We start from the raw sequence: 23,132 nt of genomic DNA on the forward strand, positions 1-23,132 counted from the left end.
ACAACTTATCACCATTCCGGCGCCGCTGCTCTTCCACCATACTGAGAAAGCACAAAAATACTCTATTGATAATGCTTGGAATTTTCGTTTGCAATATCGGTGCTCATCTAGAAAGCGGGCCCTGTGGAGATTTGCGAGGTCTCTTGGCGAACTTTGGCCCTTTGGTGAAATACTCGAGCATGCTGTGGGATGCCGACGAGTGCTGCTACCCACTGGGGGGGTCACGTACACAAGCGCACTATCTGCCCCGTGCTCGGCCGCTACGGGGGGAAGAAGAAGGACACCCACCTTATGTGGAGATAGCGGCATGTGACCGCCAGTCTCCTTGCCAGCATTGTCAACAGACGTAGCGTTATTCATGCTTGCTGCAGTGTGCTTGTCCTACGCTGCTGAGGTACTGCCCAGTCACGAAACACGAGAATATTATGGCGTAATAGCCTGCCTACCGCAGAAACGAGCATTTATGCCTCTACCATTCCGTTGTCATTGCGAAGGCTTGCATCTCCGAATTGCCCAAACAATGAGAGGGGTCAGAAATGAGAGGGGGGTTTCTGGATGTGCACTGTAGAAATTGCACGCACAGTCAGGCAGATGCCGCATATAAGGCCAAGTGCAGTCCGGTATATAGTGCCTGCTGAATCGTTAGCAGAAGTTGCAATCAGGTAACCCGCGATATCATAGAAGCGGAATTGACTGACAGGTTTGGTGACACCTGTGTGTAAAAACCGTCTATCGCCCTTTCTAGCAAGGAGCTATCTTTATGTGTCACACTTCTTGCTATATATGTGGTTGCTTGCTTCAAATAAAACACTGTTGTAAGTCTGCGCTCGTGTGTCATAGCCTCTTCTCTGTCCTCATCTTGTGCGCATAAAGTTATTTCATGTCTTACCAGCATGCCCAAACAATCACCTTAATGGGAGCGCTTTTCTAGGGCGTCAAAGATTGCAAACATTACAAATAAAAACAGCGTTATTCATACAGATACCTTCCTCCGGACGAGTATTGGTGCCTCTAGGTTGAAATAAGCACCTCTGCGAACCGCCGTCAAAGCTAAGGTGTTTCTGTTTTTTACAGCGGAGCTGTTTAAGCCGGGCGTGATGTGTCTGCTGAATCCAAAAAAACCCCTCGCGGAGCGAGAGCGTTGCTTAGCAACCACCTCGCGCAGCGGCGTGTGGTTCGCCTCCTCTCCGTGCCGGGCACTTGTTGCCTTGACTTGGGACGTTAAGGAGAGGGAAAGAGAGCATACGCGCGGCGCGCGCTATGCTCGGGAGAGAGAAAGAGAAAATGAGAGCGAGAGAGAGAGAGAAATTGTATCAGCACTAACGAGGCAACGCGCAGAGCTGCTGCCGATGCCGTTAGCGTTTTCCCGCGTTGGCACCGAACGTGCGGTGTCCGTGATAAAGACCCTGAAACTTCGTAAAGTAGCGACACTCTCCTCCTCCGCGTTCACTCCTCCTCGTTTCTCCTCTCTTTTGCGCTCCCTCCGCGACCGTGGAGCCGCCTACAACGCTTGAGCGTTGCAAACGGCCTTGCGCAGAGTGAATGCGTGCATAGCAAGGCGGTGCGCTTTAAGCGTTCGCGTTGGCTTTCTAGCTCCGAGTAACTTCGTGTAGAGCATAGCATTTCTATGCGGAGTGTTATGCAAATTCAGTGGCGGCAACTTTTTTTTTCCTGTTTTGAAAACTATTTTTTAAAGTATCTAAACGAGCGCTAACGCCGTACCATGACGACTCCGAGTATATCGCGTACGCTACAATTAGGTACGCAACATTTGTCAAGGGCGTTTCGCAAGATCTTGTTGCAAATGGTTGTAAATAATACGTTTACGTTCGAATGACAACATCCTGGTCTCCAGCAAGCCCCCATTAACCTAAATAATCCGCGCCGTCCTTACCATGCGAATTTGCGGCGCGTGTCAGCTTTGACGCACAAAGGTTCGCAGACGGCACCAACACACGAACCTAAATGCCCTACAGCAAGTGCGTCTTAGAAACATAGTGGCCGTACGAACTAATAGTTGAACGAACGAGCAAGCGAACGACTAAACCAGCGTGCGAACGACCAAATGAAAGAGCAAACGACTAAACGAACGAGCAAACTACAAAACGAACGACGACTAAACCAGCCAGTGAACGAGCGGGCGACCGCACGCTTTCTTTGCGAGTGTTCCACCGCCGCATCTTAACATTTACACACTTTAAATCTTACACGAATTAGCACGTACGTCTCAAATACCTATGATGTTGTCGTTCTGCGACGAACGCACCCGGTAACTCGGTCTCGGGAGAGCACGCACGCTTTTCATCGGCGCCTTTTCTATCGCAAATCCACCGGGCGACCGCCAACGACGAACACAAACAAAAGAAGCAAACAAAGCTATTCGCTCTAAAGAAGGCTAGCAAGTAACCACAAAAGGCAGAGTTGCTTTCCTAAGGTGAGTTTTCACGCTCGAGCCTCACATTTTGTCAAAAGGACTTTGCTGAATCTTCAAAGTTTCGTAATCACGTTTTTGCACGCAGCCTCGCGTGCCCGAGTATTCAAGCCTTTTGGCGTACAACGCGATTAAGCGCACCAAATATTACCACGTATGACCCTTTTCCCGGCGCTCCCGTGGGCGCTGCCATGTTTGATCACGTGGTGACGCGTCCATTGCTTGCCTCAGCCGCCTCCGTTGCCTCCGTGTTAACAATGCAAGCACGTGACGCCGGTGCGGCGCAGTAAACCTCCGTTTCGACGCAAATCGTAGAAGTTGACTGTGTGGACGAGAAGAAGCTTTGGCCACAGCTTTAGAGGACATGTAAGTGCTTTCAGAGGTCATTACGCCTTGTCCAAACGGCGCAAGCAGCGTGTACGGTGCTTCTATTAAAAGCGGGCTAGAAATGTATTGCAAGCTGTCCACACTTTCCGCTTATGAATTAAATCAGGATTAGTGTGCTCTTCGTTATTTATTGTCAAACATTTTGAAGCAGCGGCTTGTCATGTTTCTGACTCAGTAAAGTTCCTTGGTTCCTCGGTGCGGCCACTATATCATTCTTTATTTTCAGTCAAATCTCTCAAGGGTGTGCTCTGCTGCGATAGACTTGCTCTTGCTGCGCACAAAGCTTGGAACGTAAATGTTCTGTACTTTGTGGTAGCTTGTAGCAAAGGAGTATTTTGGCTAGTCCCTCGCTTACTCTGTGGACCGTCACGAAACGTTCCAACATTCGCGTCTTGTCGGTGTAGACGCCGTCACTCACGCTTTGGCACATCGACACATTGATTCAGTTGTGCGCCCATCACTTATTATTGATACGTTGGCGGTAGGGTGGGCGTAAGTTTGCGTGCGAGAAACTTACTATGCCAGTAAGTGGCGCTCCTTCCTTTTGTAAGGAGCGGTACTCACTCTTCAGAACCCCGGAGTCCTTTCTTTGGAGGTTACCAATATAGCGCTGGCGGATGAATCCTCGAGGAAAGCCATGCATTGCGAAAGGCCGGCAACACAGGGAGGCCTTATGTAGCAGCGGCGACACGGTTGGTTTCGTGAGGCTTATATAGCGCGTGAAAAGACGAAGGAAGACGTGACACACACATAGCGCCTGTGTGTGTCACGCCTTCCTTGTCTTTTCACGCGCTATAAGCCTCACGATGTCATCCCAACAAGCCCAAATCACTGCATTGCAACAGGTTGATTGCATTCCTTAATATGCGAACCACTATTTTTGCACCGAACTACCGCACACGTCTTCCCTTTATCGTTACACATTTTGCAGCATAAATTGGGCACAGTGCGTTAGCGAACACCCAGTTGCATTTCTGACAGCTGATCGCACAGTAACAGGGCAGAATTAGCCGTAATGGTTTGGTATTCGTGCGCATTCGCTGAGGCAACGTATGGTGCGCCGCCGAAAGCTCCATCTCGTTCCTCTATAGCAAATTGCTCCGCGAAAAGGGTCAATAAACAAAGTACACGTCGCGTAGGGATCGTGTTAAACCGTGCAGACAAATGGCAACATGCTGAGTGAACTGTGCAATATCTACTACGTTATGGCCCGCACCAAATACATAAGCCTCACACATACTATATTATGAGAGACTCACAACTTAGCTCGCATAGTCGTGTGGAGGATGTTGGTCTGAAGATCTCCCTCCCAATTCGATGAATCCATGTCTTTCGTCTTAACCCGTCGCGCTTAATTATCCGACGGTATCGAGAAGAGCTTCATATCTTTGCTGAAACTATTTTGGCATCCGAAGGCGCAGCACGTCATGGTGCTGGCAAATTCCGTGAAGCGACGTCGCACTTGCCACAAAACTTAGTTCAATACATTCGCTAACCAAAACAACACGGAAGAGCAATGGCGCCAACATGCGCTCCTCGCCAGTCAGTAGACGCTTCTCAAGCGAAAATGGCGGCGGAGCGGGACTGTAAAAAAACGAAGCCAGCGCAAGGGCCCACGTGATGCCATTAGGCCAATAGCGACGCGGCGTCGGCCTCGGCCAGGGCGCGCGAGGAGGAGGCGGCATCCTTCAAAGCGTGGCGCTACTTTTAAGAAGTTTGAGGGCTTTAGTGATGATGATGCTGATGATGATGATGATTTATTGGCATCCCCTTTGAAACGGGGTGGCGACAAATAGTCACCTAGCCTGCTTGATTTAATCAGGTATACTACACATGTTCTTTATCTAGCATTTTTGTATACCCTCTCATTATCTCTCTTTTTCAAAACTTTAGCTTGTACCGCTGCCTATGATTTTAAGAGATCAGGTCGTATCCATCTTTTCCCTGCTTTTTTTCCACCAGTACTCTAATCGTCTCTTGCTGATCTCTACGGCTGATCTGTTTATGTTTCCTTCCACTTTAAACCCAAGCGCTTCTGGGAGTTGCACGTTACCTACGGTTCTCGCTGGGTGGATCCCGTCGCATTCCATTAGGATGTGCTGAGTGGTCTCTGGATCTTTACTGCAGTATACACATGTCTCATCTAGTTCCGAATATTTGTTCCGATATGTTTTCGTCCTTAGGCAACCGGCTCGAGCCTCAAATAGCAAGGCACTGCCCTTTGTGTTATCGTACAGATTTTCCCTTCTAATTTCTTTCTTCTCATTCTTGTAAATCTCCATTGTCCTTTTCGTTTCCATTCTTTGCATCCAATTCACGGTCTCTATTTCTCTCACTTTCTTTCTGATGACCCCTTGTTGTCTATTTACAGTTTCGATTACCCTGTACTTGGTTGCCAACTTCCTTGACCTCTTCCTCCATTCTGTGTCCACGCTTTTCATGTAGAGATACTTGTGCACTTTAGCCGCCCATTTATTTTCATCCATGTTCCTGAGCCTTTCTTCAAAACTAATTTTGCTTTGTGCTTCTCTGACTTCAAAAGAGGCCCAACCCATGTCTCCATGCACTGCCTCATTTGTCGTATTACCGTGTGCTCCCAAAGCCAACCGGCCTACTGATCTTTGGTTAACTTCCAAACCCGCCAATATATCCGATTTTAAGCATATAATGGCATTTGCGAATGTTAGCGCTGGCACCATTGTCTCAAGCGTATACTGACTGGCGAGTCCATGACTGCAGCAGGCGTCTCTGGCGGCAGCTCGGCAGGTTTCGGCCAGCCACGTCCCGGGAAGTGTGGAGGTGTAGCTTGGCCGTGACGTCACGGGGGAGAGAAAGCTCGGAGCCGCCGCGACGGCGGCAGAACTCTCGTTGACTCTGTGGCAGTACATGTAGCCTTGACATGGGACGACCAAGGAAGATCCAGACACAGAAGAAGAAGCCGCTCATCTTGAAGCGCGTCGCGCGGCCAAGCGAGAATCTGCGCGGCGGCGGCGAGACGATTCGGAATACCGTGCAGCACTTAGCATTTCCTAGCAAAACTTAGCCAAGCCTAGTAAAACCTGGAAGAAGCTGGGTCGCTCACCATCTCCGCTGTTTACTCCAGCCTTGCACCACTAGTGCAAGGTGCCCATGTTTTTTTTTTTTTTTTTTTTTTTTTTTTTTTTTTTATGGCTGGCTCGCAAGGCACCACCTTGCTACTAAGTCATCGAATTTCCTCTTCCCAAGTATGCATTCCATTCTTGTTATTATTGCGATGGCAATTATATGGACACTTCCACCGGATTTATGCCGTCGTCGTCGCCGTGAGGTTTCGTATAGATAAAATCTTCGCTGCGCGCCGCATGCCCGAGCGGAAGCGTGCGGGGACGCACGCTGTCACGGAGAGCGAAGGCACTCAATTTGCCTCGCGCAAGCAAGGAAGCGGGAAGCGAGTGCCGGAGGGAGCGGGGGGGGGGGGGGGGGGGGGGCGGCATTTCTACTCTGCCAATAAACGCGCTCGTCGCTCGCTCGCACCGTCTCTTATCTCCACACGGCTCTGACCTTTATGCGCCGTGCATTCGCCGCTCAGTTTCCGTTGAAGCGATAGACCGCACGTACCTTCGCCCGCTGCGGCGTATATGCGCTTGCTGCCAGCGTTTTGACAGTCGTTGTCTGCAGTCATTCAGTGTGATCTATTCATGTTTGTTTGTGCGCGCTCACACCACAGTTAGTAATAGTCGGGCCACATTTTCCAACGCACGCTACACATGCAATGCTGCCCGGATCGGCAGTGCAGCGCTACAGGTGTGTCCCTTCGCACACGCTGCCCACGGGCAGCGCTTCTCATCAACACCACCGTTTCACACGCGCCTTCTGGTGGTCATCGAGTCTGTCTTCATGTCGGTCTACTTACGCCGCAGCACACCTGCTTACTTAATCAGCTCATGTTTACTACAATTCGTATTGCTACCAAAGCCGCTCACCTGACTTCGTATGACATTGCTGTGTTGCTATCGCATTCATTGCTTCGCCCTTAGGGCGAAACTGTGACATTTTTTCATTGCCTGCTGCCTCCAGCACAGGTAGTCCGAATAGCAGCAGCGTTATTTTTCTGCATTGTTCTAAGCTGCTCTTTCGTGAACTTGATCACGGCTAAAATCACAAGCACGCAGAAGTGGGAAGGTAGTAGGGGTGAGAACAAGAAACCGCACGTCTTGTACACGGGAATATAGGTAGAATAGCGCCCCACGGTGCCTTCGCTTAAATCGTTCATCTTAAATTCTATGCCTCCGAGTTAGGTTCCTGCGTTTCCTTGTTTGTTCTCTTGCTCCCCTCGCTGTTGCTCCCCGTTAAGCTTTAGCTCCAGACCAACTATGATTTCCTTTTTCGAATACATGTAAAACGCAGAAAAAAAATTGACACAACCGTTGGAACTTAATTTGACACCTGCAATTTAAAAATAAAATATTTATTACTGACAATTTTCAAAAAAGTTGAAGCGCGAAGCTCACAGACCATAACCCTCCATTAAAATGTAAATATTGCAATTCTGTAAACTGCACCTATTGGAGCATCTAGAGCAGATAAAACTGATGTATGAATTCACATTCTGTAAGATGAAAATTTGGGCGAGTTGGTGAGGCTTCATGGTAGCTACAGACGCGGTAGACGTCTGTCGCGCTGTACTTACCATGAATTTACAGCTTATATAAAATTGTTACAATGTTTACAAGGGCTCTGCAAAAGTCCTACTCACAAATTAGAGGTGCATTGCAGAGCGTTGTATAATACATCAATTTTGTCCGCTTTAGATGTCTTATCAGGTGCTGTTTACGGGATCGTAATACCTTTTTTTTCACTATAGAGTAGTAAATTTCACGCCTTTTGTTTTACTTCTAATTTTCAACTATTTCTGTACAAGAACTGACGACCTATATAAAAAAAATGCTTCCTACAGTCACTAGACATCAACTTTTTTTTTTTAATTGAACAAACGTCATAAAGTTTGGTTGCCGACAAAAACGATTTATCCGTTGCCGCGCATTTAGATGGAAGCCCTTCCTTTTAGATCGTGTAAGCATATATGAGAAACTAATAACTGCCAATTAACACTGCAGCAACATGCGTGCATCCAATTTGTGAAACCTTGCTGTGCTGCGGTAGGCCACGAAACGGTTGAGAGAGTGAACTACTTGCGATGACTGATGACTTGCTAAGAAGTGGCTTCTTCACGCGCTCTAGCACCCACATGAGAGGGTGTGACACGTCGGGTGACTGAATAATAATATAGTTGAAGATAATATGTCCGGCATGAATGGTAAGCCCGTTTTTTCCCAAGGTGCTTCCGTTAAACGCTTCTCGTAGCCTCGGTGAGTCGTTTTAAAGGTTTCCGCTGGAGATAATTCACACCGCAACCTTCTAAAATGGATGACGAGCGAAATGGTGCTTTGTCATATCCGAGATTTACGCAAGATAACCATTTTTGTTCTCAACAGTATTACTTTTGACATATCGGGCTCTGCGCTGCTGTGAATCCTATAAACTGCTACGCTAGCACAAAAATTGTGGCGTGTTCTGCGACATCGTCGTCCTCCTAATGATGATGAGGAGCGCCAGTGAGGATGAGGAGGTACTCTGACGACACAATAACATCGATGACAACAATGGTCGGCGTCAGCGAAATGGGCGGATGGACAAAGTAAACGGTGTTTCGAACGAAAAAGTGTTGTCGCAGTAAAACTCGTTTATGAGAACAAGTGCACAGTTTTGAAAAGTATGCCACGGGCCCAGCAGCTTCGTCATGCTCATCGGTTTCCGATCAAGCCTCATAATTTTGAGCACCAGTCCACTTTCTTCCAAGTCCTTCTAAGATGTTTACGTCCTTGATTTCCCGTGCATAATAAGCACTGAGGGTTTTCTGGCCAATGAAAATAGAACCTGTTTTGTGTAGACAGTACTTAGTGAAAACTGGTGAATAAGTGTAGTCGATCACTCCATAACACATATCAATAACATTTGAGATAATTAAAACTGAATTCAATCAATGCTATAGATATAAGAGCCGATAGTATGCATAATTTGTCCCACCCTATATGTAAATAGACTACCATTGTTGCTGTGTTACGTGTGACTCCCATTTTGTTGTATGGAGGACGCAGAGCACTATGACCGCCATTTTATTCCCGCGTTCTATACCAACCTGTTCAGTACAGCGCCACTTTTTACCTGGAATTTTGTGATATGACATCGTTAAGCTTGTGGATATAATTACATCAGTAAACCACACAAACGAGTGTTCGAGTAAAAAATAAATTCGGCTTTTCATTTCTCAACAGCTGCTGGACGACGAACCCGAGACAAGATTTGTTCTGGATCATACGTGGGCCAATCACCGCTTCCATTGTGGTAAGGTCGCCTTCCTGTACGTCACGAAAATATTCCACTGAACATTCAGGATTTGTCACTTTCACATCGTGAATCATGTCACAAAAGCTACGAGTTATGCTGTATGCTAAATGTTCCAAGTTCGTTTGGTTATTATGAAAATGTCCGCTTTAGTTTACCCTCTTGTGAGCCTAAAAAGACATGCAAGGTATCAAGCGAGATATCAATACCCAAATTCTAAAAAGGAGCATAGGTCGGGTAAATGAATAGTGCAAATTCATACTCACCAAATGCATATTCAACTGAAGACACGCTCAAAATCAGACGTGCCAAGATCACACTCAGCTGGATTGACTAGAACTCACCAAGACCACACCAAGCTTGTCTCTCTCGGACTCAAATCTAAGAAATGTATCCAGTTGGGCTCACTCGTACTCAGACATACTCAGACGGGCCCATCAGCTAGCGGACTCACTCGTACTCAGACATACTCAGACGGGCCCATCAGCTAGCGTACTCACTCGGAGCTACTCACGTTTTGACAATCACTGACTCGCACTGTGGCGTTAAGCTAGTGAGTCCTGATAGGTCCCGGGAATCTGTCCAATTAGTCTGTTAGCATGTTTGAGTGGGTTTGATCCCTCATTTCGTAAATTCATGTGAGTCCGTGATGGCATTCAGTACGAGTCCCTTAACCGTTAACTGTGTATGTTTGCTCAGAGCAGTTTAAGCAATGCCGGGATCACTCCAGTACCATCACAGCCCCCGAAATTCGCCTTCGGCGTTCCGTGATCCGCGTGGTCAAGATGAAAGGCTCGGCGACGACCACGCAATTGCGGGTAGCGCTTGCGTAAAAGAAGGTTGTGAATACTGTCCCAGATTCTTCCGCCATACCTTGTAACGACTACCTAGACTGACTCTGTTAATTTTTTCCTCTTTCCTTCTTAACTACTTATCCGCTGTCAACCTCCCCAAGTGTAGTGAGAGTGAGTGAGTGAGTGAGTGAGTGAGTGAGTGAGTGAGTGAGTGAGTGAGTGCGTGCGTGCGTGCGTGCGTGCGTGCGTGTGGTGTGTGTGTGTGTGTGTGTGTGTGTGTGTGGTGTGTGTGTGTGTGTGTGTGTGTGTGTGTGTGTGTGTGTGTGTGTGTGTGTGTGTGTGTGTGTGTGTGTGTGTGTGTGTGTGTGTGTGTGTGTGTGTGTGTGTGTGTGTGTGTGTGTGTGTGTGTGTGTGTGTGTGTGTGTGTGTGTGTGTGTGCGCGTGTGTGTGTGTGTGTGTGTGTGTGTGTGTGTGTGTGTGTGTGTGTGTGTGTGTGTGTGTGTGTGTGTGTGTGTGTGTGTGTGTGTGTGTGTGTGTGTGTGTGTGTGTGTGTGTGTGTGTGTGTTCATGCTCACACAGGAGTCGTTACTGCGACTAACTACTTGACAGTGGCGAAAACGGTGATCAATCGAAGTGCCAGGAGAGCAACCACGGCTGTCCCTCGACTGACGCCTATCCAAAAGCGTGGCATAACGTAGCGAGATTTCGGAGCTCATTAATCAGCGAGTGCACGCAAGACATTCGATTGCGGCAGTCGTACAGCCCCTGTTTCTGAATAGATTCTGCCATAACTGCGACCTTGGGAGCCCTTCCAACGCGACGGTCACGACTATACTCGGGGACAACATATTGTAACACACAGTTGGTTAAAGTTAGTTTAATTGATTTACGTTGGGCGAACTTGTGCCCGACAAACAGATAAGCAAGAGTCTCGCTCCAACGTACACGGTCTTCTCACAAGCGTTCCACGCGTCTTCTTCTTCTTCGTGCCCAACCTGATGATCTCTTGCTCCGATCGCACGTGCCTTGCGCGCACGTGTTGGCCGCTTCGCTGCTGCTATCTTTCGTACGTAGCAACACATGGACGGGCGCGGGAGACGGCTGGCGCGCGAGATTTGAAGGCACCTTGTGTCATTGTCCCCCTTCCAAGAATGCATCGTCCCGATGCTTATAAAGAAGGCGGTGGTTTCTAGGCTGTCATTCGGAAAGCTTGTTGGCCAATTGTCTGTTATTGTCTGTCGTAGTAGGGTTTCATTCGGACGACATTAACGACTTCGGTGTGATGCCGCCGTCGTGAAGAGGTTACTTGACCTTCTGGAAGAACTTCGTAGTTCAAGTGGCTAAGTCGGCGAATTATTCTGTACGGGCCAAAATAACGACGAAGAAGCTTTTCAGATAGGCCGCGCATCCTTACAGGAGTCCACACCCATACCCTGTCTCCAGTTGCGTACTGGACGTCTCTTCGTCGCAAGTTATACCGATTCGCATCGGTTTGCTGTTGCTGCTGAATGCGGTGTCGCGCCAGCTGCCGTGCCTCTTCAGCTCTTTCTGTGAAGTCGCTGATATCATGGTCATTTTCCGAGCTCTCATCTACAGGTAGCATTGCATCTAAGGGTGTGGTGACGGTCCGGCCAAAAACGAGTTGGAAAGGTGTCATTCGAGTCGTCTCTTGCACTGCGGTATTATACGCGAACGTTGCGTATGGTAGGATCTTGTCCCATGTTCGGTGCTCCATGTCCACGTATATTGATAACATATCGGTCAGCGTTCTGTTGAGTCGTTCAGTCAGTCCATTTGTTTGCGGATGATATGCGGTGGTTTTTCTGTGACTGGTGTGCGTCAGTTTCATAATGGACTGTGTCAAATGCGCAGTAAATATGGTTCCTCGGTCCGTGATCAGAACTTTAGGAGCGCCATGCCGTAGTACAATGTGCGTGACAAAAAATTCCGCTACTTCAATGGCTGTACCCTTAACAAGAGACCCTGTCTCGGCATATCGAGTTAGGTAGTCAGTTGCAACCACGATCCACCGCTTTCCTGACGACGATGTGGGAAAGGGGCCAAGTAAATCCATTCCCACTTTTGCAAATGGAGTTTCCGGAGGCTGTATGGGTTGTAGGAGACCTGCTGGCTTTAATGGTGGCATTTTACGTCTTTGGCAATCCCGGCAGGTTCTCACATAGTGTTGCACAGAATTCAACAACTTTGGCCAGTAATACTTCGCACGGATGCGTGCGAAGGTTCTGCTCACTCCTAAGTGTCCTGCTGATGGGTCATCGTGGCACGCTTCCAATATCTCTGGGCGTAACTTTGAAGGTACGACGAGCAGAAATGTCTCAGCACTATGTTCAAAATTTCTTTTGTGCAGGACGTTATTTCTCAGTACGAACGACGACAAGCTGCGGATAAAAGCTCGTGGAACGTCGACAGTGTGTCCTTCTAGGTGATCAATGAGCAGACGTAACTCCGCGTCAGAGTGCTGATGCTGCGCCATTTGCGATGATGTCACAGCTCCTAGGAACGGGCAATCCTGTTCATCTTCAGCAGGTGTAGATTTCGTGGATTCAATCGGTGCACGCGACAAGCAATCAGCATCACTGTGCTTGTGACCGGACTTGTATACGACGGTTATATCGTTTTCCTGCAGTCGCAGGCTCCATCTTGCAAGCCGTCCACATGGGTCTTTAAGATTGGCCAGCCAGCACAACGAATGATGGTCGCTGATAGCTCGAAATGGTCTGCCATATAAGTATGGTCTGAACTTGTTAATGGCCCATATCACCGCGAGGCATTCTTTTTCTGTCGCAGAGTAGTTCACCTCAGCCTTTGAAAGAGTACGACTAGCATACGCAATCACTCGTTCCTCTCCATTCTGCCACTGAATGAGGACGGCCCCGAGGCCTAAATAGCTTGCGTCTGTGTGGGTATCAGTCTCGGCTTCCTGGTCAAAATGCGCAAGAATTGGATGATTCTGAAGACACGTTCGTAGTTCATTGAAGGCATCCTCCTGTTCACTTGACCAGACGAAAGGCATGTCGTCTTTTGTTAGCCGCGTTAGCGGTTCGGCAATCCTTGCAAAATTTTTCACGAAGCGTCTGTAGTAGGCGCAGAGTCCTAAGAATCGCCTAACGGCCTTTTTGTCGGTTGGTTTCGGAAATTTTTCAACAGCCGCAGTCTTCTCAGGGTCTGGGCGAATGCCTTCTGAACTGACGACATGGCCAAGGAAAAGGAGCTCGTGAAAGCCGAAATGACATTTCTGCGGTTTTATCGTCAAACCTGCTGATCTAATAGCTTTCATCACAGCCCGCAGTCGTTCTACATGCTGCTCGAAGGTAGCGGAAAAAACCACGACATCATCAAGATAAACGAGACAGGTTTGCCATTTCAGACCGGTGAGCACAGTGTCCATCATCCGCTGAAATGTTGCGGGTGCCGAACAAAGACCAAACGGAAGTACTTTGAACTCGTATAGTCCGTCTGGCGTCACAAATGCGGTCTTTTCGCGATCTCGTTCGTCCACTTCTATCTGCCAGTACCCATTTTTGAGGTCCAGGCAGGAAAAGAATTTTGCATCTCGTAGTCTATCTAGAGTGTCATCAATTCTTGGAAGTGGGTAAACATCCCGCTTTGTGACGGCGTTCAGCTTCCGGTAATCGATGCAGAAGCGCAAGGTCTGGTCCTTTTTTTTTTTACAAGTACCACAGGCGACGCCCACGGACTTGCCGACGGCTGAATTACGTCGTCTTTAAGCATTTCCTTAACTTGACTTCCGATGGCTTCTCTCTCTTTTGGCGACACTCGGTAGGGATGCTGGCAAATAGGCCTCACTGATTCATCGACAATTATCCGATGTTTGGCGATAGATGAACGTCGGACCTTGGATGAAGTTGAAAAGCATTCGGCGAATTCTCTTATGAGGTTCTCTATTTGCTCCTTCTGTCCGGGCAGTAGACCTGGTTCAATGTCGATTGATGCAAGGACAGAATCCACATCTTGGGAATTCGATAGTGCAATCTCGGGAATGCTTAGGTCCGTAACTTCGACGAAGTTATTAAGGCTTGCAATAACGGTTCCCTTCGCGACATGTTGCACCTCATTTCCAAAATTAGTGAGGAAAACATTGGTATATCCGCCACGTAGCTGAACAAGGCCTCTTGCCATGCAGATCCCTTTTTCGAGCAAGAGCCTGGTGTTGCTGTCTGCAATCCCTTCGTAGTCACTGAACTCGTTGCTCCTTACTGCAACAGCTACGCTGGATCTCGGAGGAATCATCACGTCGTCGTCAGCAATGCAGAGGGCATCGAATTTTTCTTCAGTGTCAAATGTTGCGAGAGCGTGCCTCGTTGAAAAGGAAACACGTGATTCCCGCAAGTCGATTACGGCACCGTTAGCCTGCAAGAAGTCCATGCCATTAATCAAGTCTCTTGAGCACTCGGGAAGCACAATAAAGCTAGCGACGTAAGTGAAACCTCGTATTCCTATTCTAGCCGTGCACTTGCCCGTCGGGTCGATGAGGTGTCCTCCCGCAGTGCGTACTTGTGGCCCTTTCCAAGGAGTCAGCACTTTCTTCAGTTTCCTGGTAAGCTCACTACTTATTACCGAGTAATCTGCACCTCTGTCCACTAACGCATTCACTTCGTAACCGTCAACAAACACACGTAAATCGGAAGCGACGTCGCTATTACGGCACTGGTTTCTGAGTCCCTTGTCGTCGTTCGGAGTCGTCGATGGAGGTTCTTCTGTTTTCGCACCGGCAGCGGCCTTACCTCCCCAGGTCGCTGAGTCTAGTTTTCCCGACGCGGGCTTTGCGAATGGCGTCTTGGGGAGCTTGATGACGGACGGGGGCTCGGTGAACGATACCTCAACGGTGCTGTTGATCGAGGTTGGTGTTGCTGAGAGCTGTATGGGAAGGTTTGACGAGTCGACAGGTATTCTTCGATTTCGAATGGACGCTCACCATTTCGAGGGCAAGGTGCGTTTACCGGAAAACCACGGAGTCCTGCCTGGCGATAGGGGCACATTCGGTAGAGGTGGCCAGCTTCACCACAGTGGTAGGTAGCAAAGAGGTATTCGCTCGGGAGTGCGCCATACATCGGCCTTCCTAAATCTTCTCTCGGGTGGCGACAGCGTATTTCGAGGCATCGCGTTGTTAATAGATGCAGTGGCTGCGACATGAGCACGTCCGGGAGTTTGCCGCAGTACATCGGCATATGAGAGGCTCGGCTGGCGCAGTAATGGCGCTTGGGGGTGTGCACTGACATGTGGTTCCCGGATCACCTGTCTGACCTCTTCTCGAACCACGTCTGCCAGTGAAGAGGGCGTTGGAGCGTTCTGGTCAAGTCGTAGCCTCTGAAGCTCTTCTCGCACTACAGATCGTACGAGCTCCCGTATGACTTCCACGCTGCTTCCGAAGACTGCTGGAACTGCGTCTACAGAGGTGACGTTCATTTCCCGGTTGTAGATTCTTGATCGCTGAAGCAACGTTCTTTCCATTGTTGTCGCCTCCGAACGAAACTCAGTGACCGTGCGCGGTGGGCTACGAACCAACCCTGCGAATATTTCCTGTTTTACGCCCCGCATTAGATGGCGAAGCTTCTTGTCCTCGCTCATGTTGGGATCAGCTCGGCGGAATAGGTGGGACATGTCTTCTACATACATGGCGACGCTTTCATTGTTTCGCTGGTTTCTTGCTTGTAGGGCAGCTTCGGCCCTCTCCCTGCGGTCCGTACTCGGGTAAGTGGCAAGCAACTCCCGTCGGAAAGCATCCCAAGACACAAATGTCGCTTCGTGGTTTTCGAACCACGTTCTTGCGCTGTCCTCTAACGCGAAGTAAGCGTTTCGCAGCTTGCGCTGTTCGTTCCATTCGTTGAACTCCGCGACGCGATCAAAGCGTTCCAGCCAGTCCTCAGCGTCTTCAAATGTGTCGCCATGGAAACGCTCAGGCGTCATCGGCGGATTCACTACGATGTGAGTTCGCGCGGCCTGAGTTGTCATCTCGGTAGCGTTTCTGTTAACAGATGTTGACGCTCCGAGAGAATCCGGCAAAGGGAAAAACTCGGGGGGCTCACCACGTAGGCGACGACTGCTGCGTTGGTGAACAGGAGTCAGTTCGTTGGGTCCGAGTCGCCGTGCGTCCGGGCTGCTTTCTCTAAGTCGAGAAGGGCTTGAAATCATACCCCGCACCTCCACCAGAATTGTAACACACAGTTGGTTAAAGTTAGTTTAATTGATTTACGTTGGGCGAACTTTGCCCGACAAACAGTTAAGCAAGAGTCTCGCTCCAACGTACACGGTCTTCTCACAAGCGTTCCACGCGTCTTCTTCTTCTTCGTGCCCAACCTGATGATCTCTTGCTCCGATCGCACGTGCCTTGTGCGCACGTGTTGGCCGCTTCGCTGCTGCTATCTTTCGTACGTAGCAACACATGGACGGGCGCGGGAGACGGCTGGCGCGCGAGATTTGAAGGCACCTTGTGTCAATATCGTCCCAGTAAAGCGAAGCCTAGAGGGGGCGGAGCTTCTGCACAATCGTGTTACTCCGCCAAGTAGTTCGTAAGCTACCATCTGCTTTCGGTGCCAATTTCGGTTTCCTTTACACGCTGTGTACGCCCATCGCCCGTCTTCACAACTTCCGATATAGCCCTAGTTGTTTAATGAAATTTGACGAAATATTGATTGTACCGTTGAAAATGCTATATCTAGACCTAATATGTTTGTGAGAACTACGTTCTCACCGAAGATTTTTTTTTATCAGATATGTCTACAAACGCCCCCCTCAGCGCGGTTCTATGTGAACCTGCACCCTGTTTACTGTACAGAACAGGTGCTCAGAAAGTGTTGTGGGATCCGAGAAATCAAAAATAAATAAATGTAAGGAATCCTTCTTCAAAGAGCACAATATTTATAGTATATTATGTACGGCTTCTCATAGCATTGTTAACATAATAATAAATCAAGTAGAATTTACTTGAGCTAGGGAAATGTGAAAATTTTTCATGAATTTAGGGAACTCTTTCTTGGCGCGTAAGGAGAGACTGCGCTTCGGTCCCATAACTTTCCCTGCACTGCCAAGAAAAGTTGTCCCCGAGTATAACAAAAAACCGGCAGATCCCACGCCCTGTGGGAATCGATGTTATGCGAAGCAGTGTGCGGGGAGCCTACCATATTAAAGAAACGACCATGAGAGAACCAAGACGTAGGCGGCTCTTTCATGACCTACATGACACGCATGTCATGACATTCATTTCATGAGTCCTCAGGAGTCCCTGTAGCTACACCTAAGGGACCTTAGGGCGAATGCCTTAGTTATGCTCATGACTATGACTTCTACCAGCATCCTTTAGTGCTTCCTTCACGTATTACCGACTTCCGAACTCATTCCAGAGGTTTTTGAGTGTTAATCTTTTTTTCGCTGAGTCATTGTCATTTTTGCTGAGTCATGATCATGACTATGAGTTCGACCAGTATACTGTAGTGTTTCCTTCACTTAGTACCGACGTGAGAACCCATTTCAGTGGCTTTTGAGTGTTAATCTTTTTTTCGCTGAGTCATTGTCATTTTTGCTGAGTCATGCTCACGACTATGACATCTACCATCATGCTTTAGCGTTTCCTTCACTTAGTACCCCCGTCAGAACCCATTTCAGTGGCTTTTCAGTGTTAATCTTTTTTCACTGAGTCATTGTCATTTTAGCTGAGTCATGCTTCGCGTCTCTCGTGGCGAAGGCCGCGGGGCTGGCGGCGGGCTCCCCACTGGTGGTCGCGGGCGCCTTCAACGCCGCACACCGCGAGTGGGGCTACCCGTCGTCGACCGCGAAGGAGAGCGACTTCTGGCAAGCGGCCGCCGATCACGCACTCGTACTCTTGACGGACCCGACCGTCCCCACCAGAACGGGCACTTCGATCACCAGGGACCTCACCTTCGTCAAGGGGGTGGGACCGGCCTCGTGGAGTAACCTGCACGAGAACTTGGGTAGCGATCAGTTCAGACGAGGAGACGTACCGAAAGTGGCAGCGCAACATACCTCGGGTGGACAAGCCACTCGAACGAAATGCCGCTTTTTGCGAACTGCATTTCGATCCGCAGTTTGTGTCGCGTCACTTTGAACACATCATCAGTGGTGAGCTGGTGCGCCTGGAAAGGAGCAGGCCATTGCTACAGCCGGATGCGATACTGACGATCTTTCCAAACGTCCCCAAGTACATCTCCAAGCCAGTGCCTAAGAAAAGTAATCCGAAAGAAATGTTGGACCCACAGTTTGCACCTCCACAAAAAAGAAATAGCAAATCGACGTGGCCTCACCCGACACATCGGATGAAGCACCCACGCTTGCCGCCAACTCTGGATTACCAAAATGTGATCGTGCCTTCCAATCAGTGAAGCACGTTTTTTTCTGAAACTTCCCTTTTTGTCGCATATAGCGTCTGCATACTGGGGCCAATGAGCTTGCTTCACGCCCAAAAGCTTGTGCTGTTTTGTTGCGGGGACAGCATGATCGAACACTAAGTGTTTGTACGTGGTGTCGAGCTCTCACTTGATGAGCACTGCGATCATCCATCCCTCCTAGAGGCTGTTGACAGCATGCAGCTCTGTTCTGACGCTGCGCGGTCGGTGGAGTTCCCTCTTGCGCGCAGCTCCAACATGACAAGCTGGTATGAAAGCCTCTACCCCACGAAGTGCAAGGGGCTTGTAAGTGGCCCTGAGAAGTGCTGCATCGCCTCCAAGTACCTCAGAAGGCTATTGCTCACCAGAGGTGTCGACCTAGGCAGCTAAAGCGTAAGGAAAATTACGCCAGGAAACTATAGGCAAGGACCCAAGCTACGGTGCGCCGCCTAAGAGCCAAAGCGAAAAGCTTGGACGAGGCTCTCGCGCAGCAAAAACAGGCAAATCACGCGATTGAAGAAACACTGCGAGAAGCTCCCACCCAAACAGAAGGCTCATGCAGTGCTTTGAAGCTGCAAAAATGATCAATAATTGCACCATATTTTGCTTATAACATACCAGGAAATCTTGCAACGTGAAAATATTGAGCGAGCCAAGGCAACTGCATCGGTGCATGCCATTAAGGGCAGTTACATGTGAAATCCAATTGCATCTTTCTTTAACGAACAACTCGGACTCAATTCATCTTTGCAAGCAAGAACAGTTGTTTTCGTTCAAGCGTGCGTTTATAGACAGTAATTTGACGCGTAAAATAAGACCGCAGTGAAGCAAAACTCGAGGCGTGTCCGCGCGGCCTCCGAGGTAAACATGCCAAGACGGCCTAGATCTCGCAAGGAAATCACGTGTTGTACGCGAAATTATAGGGCGCATATGTCGCTATAATGTTGCTGCGATCTTCGCGAACACGAGTGGCTGAGCAAGATGTGCCATTTGAGGTAAAGAAATGGAAATTCGCATCGCGAATCGGTGCGCTTATCCGGCTAGTCGATCGTCGGGCCTGGTCGGGCGACGTGAATACAAGCGTCAGCGCCGCCTTGCGGCTGTCCTGGCTACCTCCTTCGAGGTGTCGAGCAGGCCCCCGCCCCCCCCCCCCCCCCCGAATTTAGGGTCACGGATTGGGACCTCTTTCGAAAAATCAGGGAGGGAAAGATGGCGGAACCGACAGACTTTAAAGAATGGTTGTTACAATTGAAAAGGGACGTCGAGTCCGCCACCAAGACGGTCCGCATGGACCTCAAGGTGGGCAGGATGGACAGCCGTCTCGCTCACCTCCTCGAGGTGAAGGCTGCTCTCCTGGTCAGGTGGAAGGGGCAACGGCTCAATCGTAGACTCCGTAAGAGGATAGCAGAACTAAATCGCACCATTGAGGAACGCTGTCGCACGCTCGCTATGCAACAGTGGGACGAACTTTGCAATGCGGTCGATGGGCAAATGTGGACGGGAGGCAAGTTGAACCTCCTGAAGCAGCACCTAGACGAATCAGCCTCCCAGTCCAACCAGAGACTAGCTATGGACAGGATTTTGCACGAAGCCAAACGGGAAGGCTCCACCGTGCAGGACATTATCCAGTCGTTGGCCGATAGATACCTACCCACAGGCCCCTCGGGCGACGCGGACTATCCCCGCTACCGGGGTCTCCAGCGGGAGGACCCGGACACTAATATCTCTATAAACGAGGTCATGGAAGCGCTTTTTAACCTGAACGGCCGATCGGTCCTCGGGCCGGACGGAATTTCGAACAGGCTGCTTCGCCATCTGGACGAAAAGGCCATCTCCACGTTAACGGACGAGATAAATCGGGTGTGGGGTTCAGGTGACGTTCCGGACGATTGGAAGCTCGCGTCGGTAGTTTTCATTCCAAAACCAGGTCGGACTCCCGGACTAAACAGCCTGCGACCAATCTCGCTCACTTCATGCGTAGGAAAGGTCGCGGAACACGTCATTCACAACCGGATATCTAGGTACATTGTGGAACGCGAACTCTTCCCCTGCAACATGGTGGGCTTTCGTCCATCCCTGTCATCTCAGGACGTCATGAAACTCATTAAAGACCAGATCATCGATAGGGACACTAGAGACGTCGGGGGTATCCTAGCGCTGGATCTTGAAAAGACCTTCGGTAAAATTTCCCATAGGCACATCCTCGATTCCGTTTCGGACATGGACCTTGGATCCAAGTTTCACGGTTTCATCAGTTTGTTCCTCCGGGGCAGGCGCGCCACTCTCAAGGTGGGCAAGGTAAAGTCTGATCCCTACGAGCTGGGGGCAAGGGGCACCCCTCGGGGGTTGGTCATCTCGCCACTTCTCTTGAATGTCACCATGCGCGGTCTCTCCACCCGTCTGTCCGAGGTGGACGGCTTTAATCACGCTCTTTACGCCGACGACATCACGGTGTGGTGCGATGACGGCAGTGAAGGCAGAGTCGAGGAATCCCTACAGGCAGCCCTGAGCTGCACGGAGGATTTCTTGGCGGGCACGGGGCTCCGGCTCTCCCCGTCCAAGTCCGAACTCCTTTTGTATCGACCGACCAGGAGTCGGTCGATACAAAAGGAGTTGCACCTGGTGCCTCTCCAAAAGTTGCACCTTTTGGACCTTTTGGTGCCTCTCGAAAAGATCGACATCTCCATTCACACGGCCATCGGGCAGGTCATTCCCAAGGTGGAGGTCATCCGCGTACTCGATATGCTCATCGAGGCAAATGGTTGTAACGGACAGACGATCGCTCGTATCGCCACCAAAACGGCCAACATGGTCAGGCTCATCACTAGGGTCTCCAACAGTCGCGGAGGGCTGGGGGAGGACAACCTCCTCAGGTTGTACCACGCCTTCCTAATGAGCCACATCACGTACGTGGCCGCCGCGCATCGCTGGCACGGATACGAGAGGGCAAAGCTCGAAGCGCTGATGCGCAAGAGCATCAAAAAATGTCGCAGTTTCGCCCGAAAGGCGAAGCATCGATTGCGATTAACTTGTAGAGAGCTATTCGGAGTAGGGATAGTAGTTTTATCGGCTGCATAAACTTACACACATTGGCTTACTAACTGAATTAACAATCGTGGTGTCAGCGCGCACAAGCAAGCATGAATAGATCACATTGAATGACCGCAGCCAACGACTGTCAAAACGCTGGCAGCAAGCGCAGGTTCGCGCGGTCTATCGCTTCAACGGAAACTGAGCGGCGAATGCACAGCGCATACAAAGGTCAGAGCCGTGTGGAGATAAGAGACGGTGCGGGCGACCGGCACCGCCGGGCAAAGGAGAAGTTGTTGGCAGAGGAGAAGCTACACGGATTCCCGGGTGGCGGTCAGGGCCTTCGCCACGGGTTAACAGGGCACATCGACACACCGTCAACTAATTTTGGAGCGCTCAGTAGCAATTATTAAAGGCCACAAGCGACAGCCGCCAGAGTTCCTGCTTTGCGGCAGGAGCGTGAATAATGAGACTTGCTCGTTATCACTTGGTTGTGTTTACCCGTTTTCTGCCCACATGGGTTCCGCCTGAACAAACACAAGTACGAACCATGCGCACAGAAAAGAACCCCAGCAATCCGGAGGCCCACACGTCGTTCGAAAGCCAACGCGCCGCACCACTGCGCTTACGAACGCGCATCCGAAGTGCGAGCTGGCCGCTCGGTTACGCCAACGCGCGCGGGGGCCTCCGGCGGAACTCACCCACCGCGCCGGGGTCGGCAAAGTAAGTATATTCGCCGCTTAGTGTCATAATGAGTACTTCTCTTTTCTGCTCGTAGGCGCGGACCGCCCCGAGCAAGCGGGGCACGGAGGAGTGTTAGATATATAAGGCCGTCTGTGTACTCTCTGCATGGGTTGTGGCGCAATGGGTTAAACTCGCTCCGTCGCGGACAGAGGTCGTTTAAAATTTTGCGTTTGTGGAACTTTTTCTTCTGGTTTCTTTCTTTGTATTTCATGTTCGTGTGAAGCACTATCAGCTCGGCATAAAACACTTTCGGAGGGTCTATCCTCCACCCCACTTACTAACTGAATTAACCGTGGTGTCAGCGCGCACAAGCAAGCATGAATAGATCTTGAATGACCAGCCAACGCTGTCAAAACGCTCAGCAAGCGCAGGTTCGCGCGGTTCCTTCACGGAAACTGAGCGGCGAATGCACAGCGCATCGCAGAGCCGTGTGGAGATAAGAGACTGCGGGCGAGACCGGGGCAAAGGAGAAGTTGTTGGCAGAGGAGAAGCTACACGGATTCCCGGGTGGCCAGCCTTCGCCAGCCTCGAGGGAAGCGGCCTAAGCAGGTACCTCAGGTGTCCCCCGTCGTTCCCAACACCAACGCGGACTCACCCACCGCGCCGGGGAAACGCCGCTCGAGGGCGCGGACGCGGGGCTCCACATGGACTCGCTCCACACGTTTAACGAGATTTCAAAGCACTATCAGCTCGGCAGGAGGGTCTATCCTCCACCCCACGCCAAGCTCTCCAGGCCTCATTCTTCCACCCTTCGCATGCTGCAGACCGGGTCCTATGCCAGCCTAGCCAGGGTAAGCAGGTACGCGGACTCGTTCGAGCCGGTTGTCCGGATTGCGGCGATCCCTTCTGCACTTTCGAGCATATGCTCTGTCGGTGTCCCTCGTTACGGGACCACGATAATCTCACCATGGAAGAAGAGTGGGTGGAGGCGCTCAAGAGCTCCGACCTTGCCGCTCAGCTACGGGCTGTCCAGAGGGCCCG

At 50.1% G+C, this 23,132-nt stretch overlaps 1 protein-coding gene across 12 annotated transcripts in view; it reads left to right on the forward strand.

Moving 5' to 3' along the window:
• Positions 1-23,132, forward strand: part of LOC119440814 (parathyroid hormone/parathyroid hormone-related peptide receptor-like) — a 1,097,515-nt gene that overhangs the window by 771,056 nt on the left and 303,327 nt on the right. For 10 of the 12 annotated variants that reach the window (XM_049662649.1, XM_049662651.1, XM_049662647.1 and 7 more), the window contains exon 9: positions 9,133-9,202. The exons of the other annotated variants lie outside the window; for them this stretch is intronic. In XM_049662649.1, the coding sequence (XP_049518606.1) occupies positions 9,133-9,202 (70 nt within the window). The remainder of the gene's footprint in view (positions 1-9,132; positions 9,203-23,132) is intronic. 12 annotated transcript variants of the gene reach the window in all.

The sequence above is a fragment of the Dermacentor silvarum genome, chromosome 2 (assembly GCF_013339745.2).
Source record: "Dermacentor silvarum isolate Dsil-2018 chromosome 2, BIME_Dsil_1.4, whole genome shotgun sequence".
NCBI classification, from domain to species: domain Eukaryota; kingdom Metazoa; phylum Arthropoda; class Arachnida; order Ixodida; family Ixodidae; genus Dermacentor; species Dermacentor silvarum.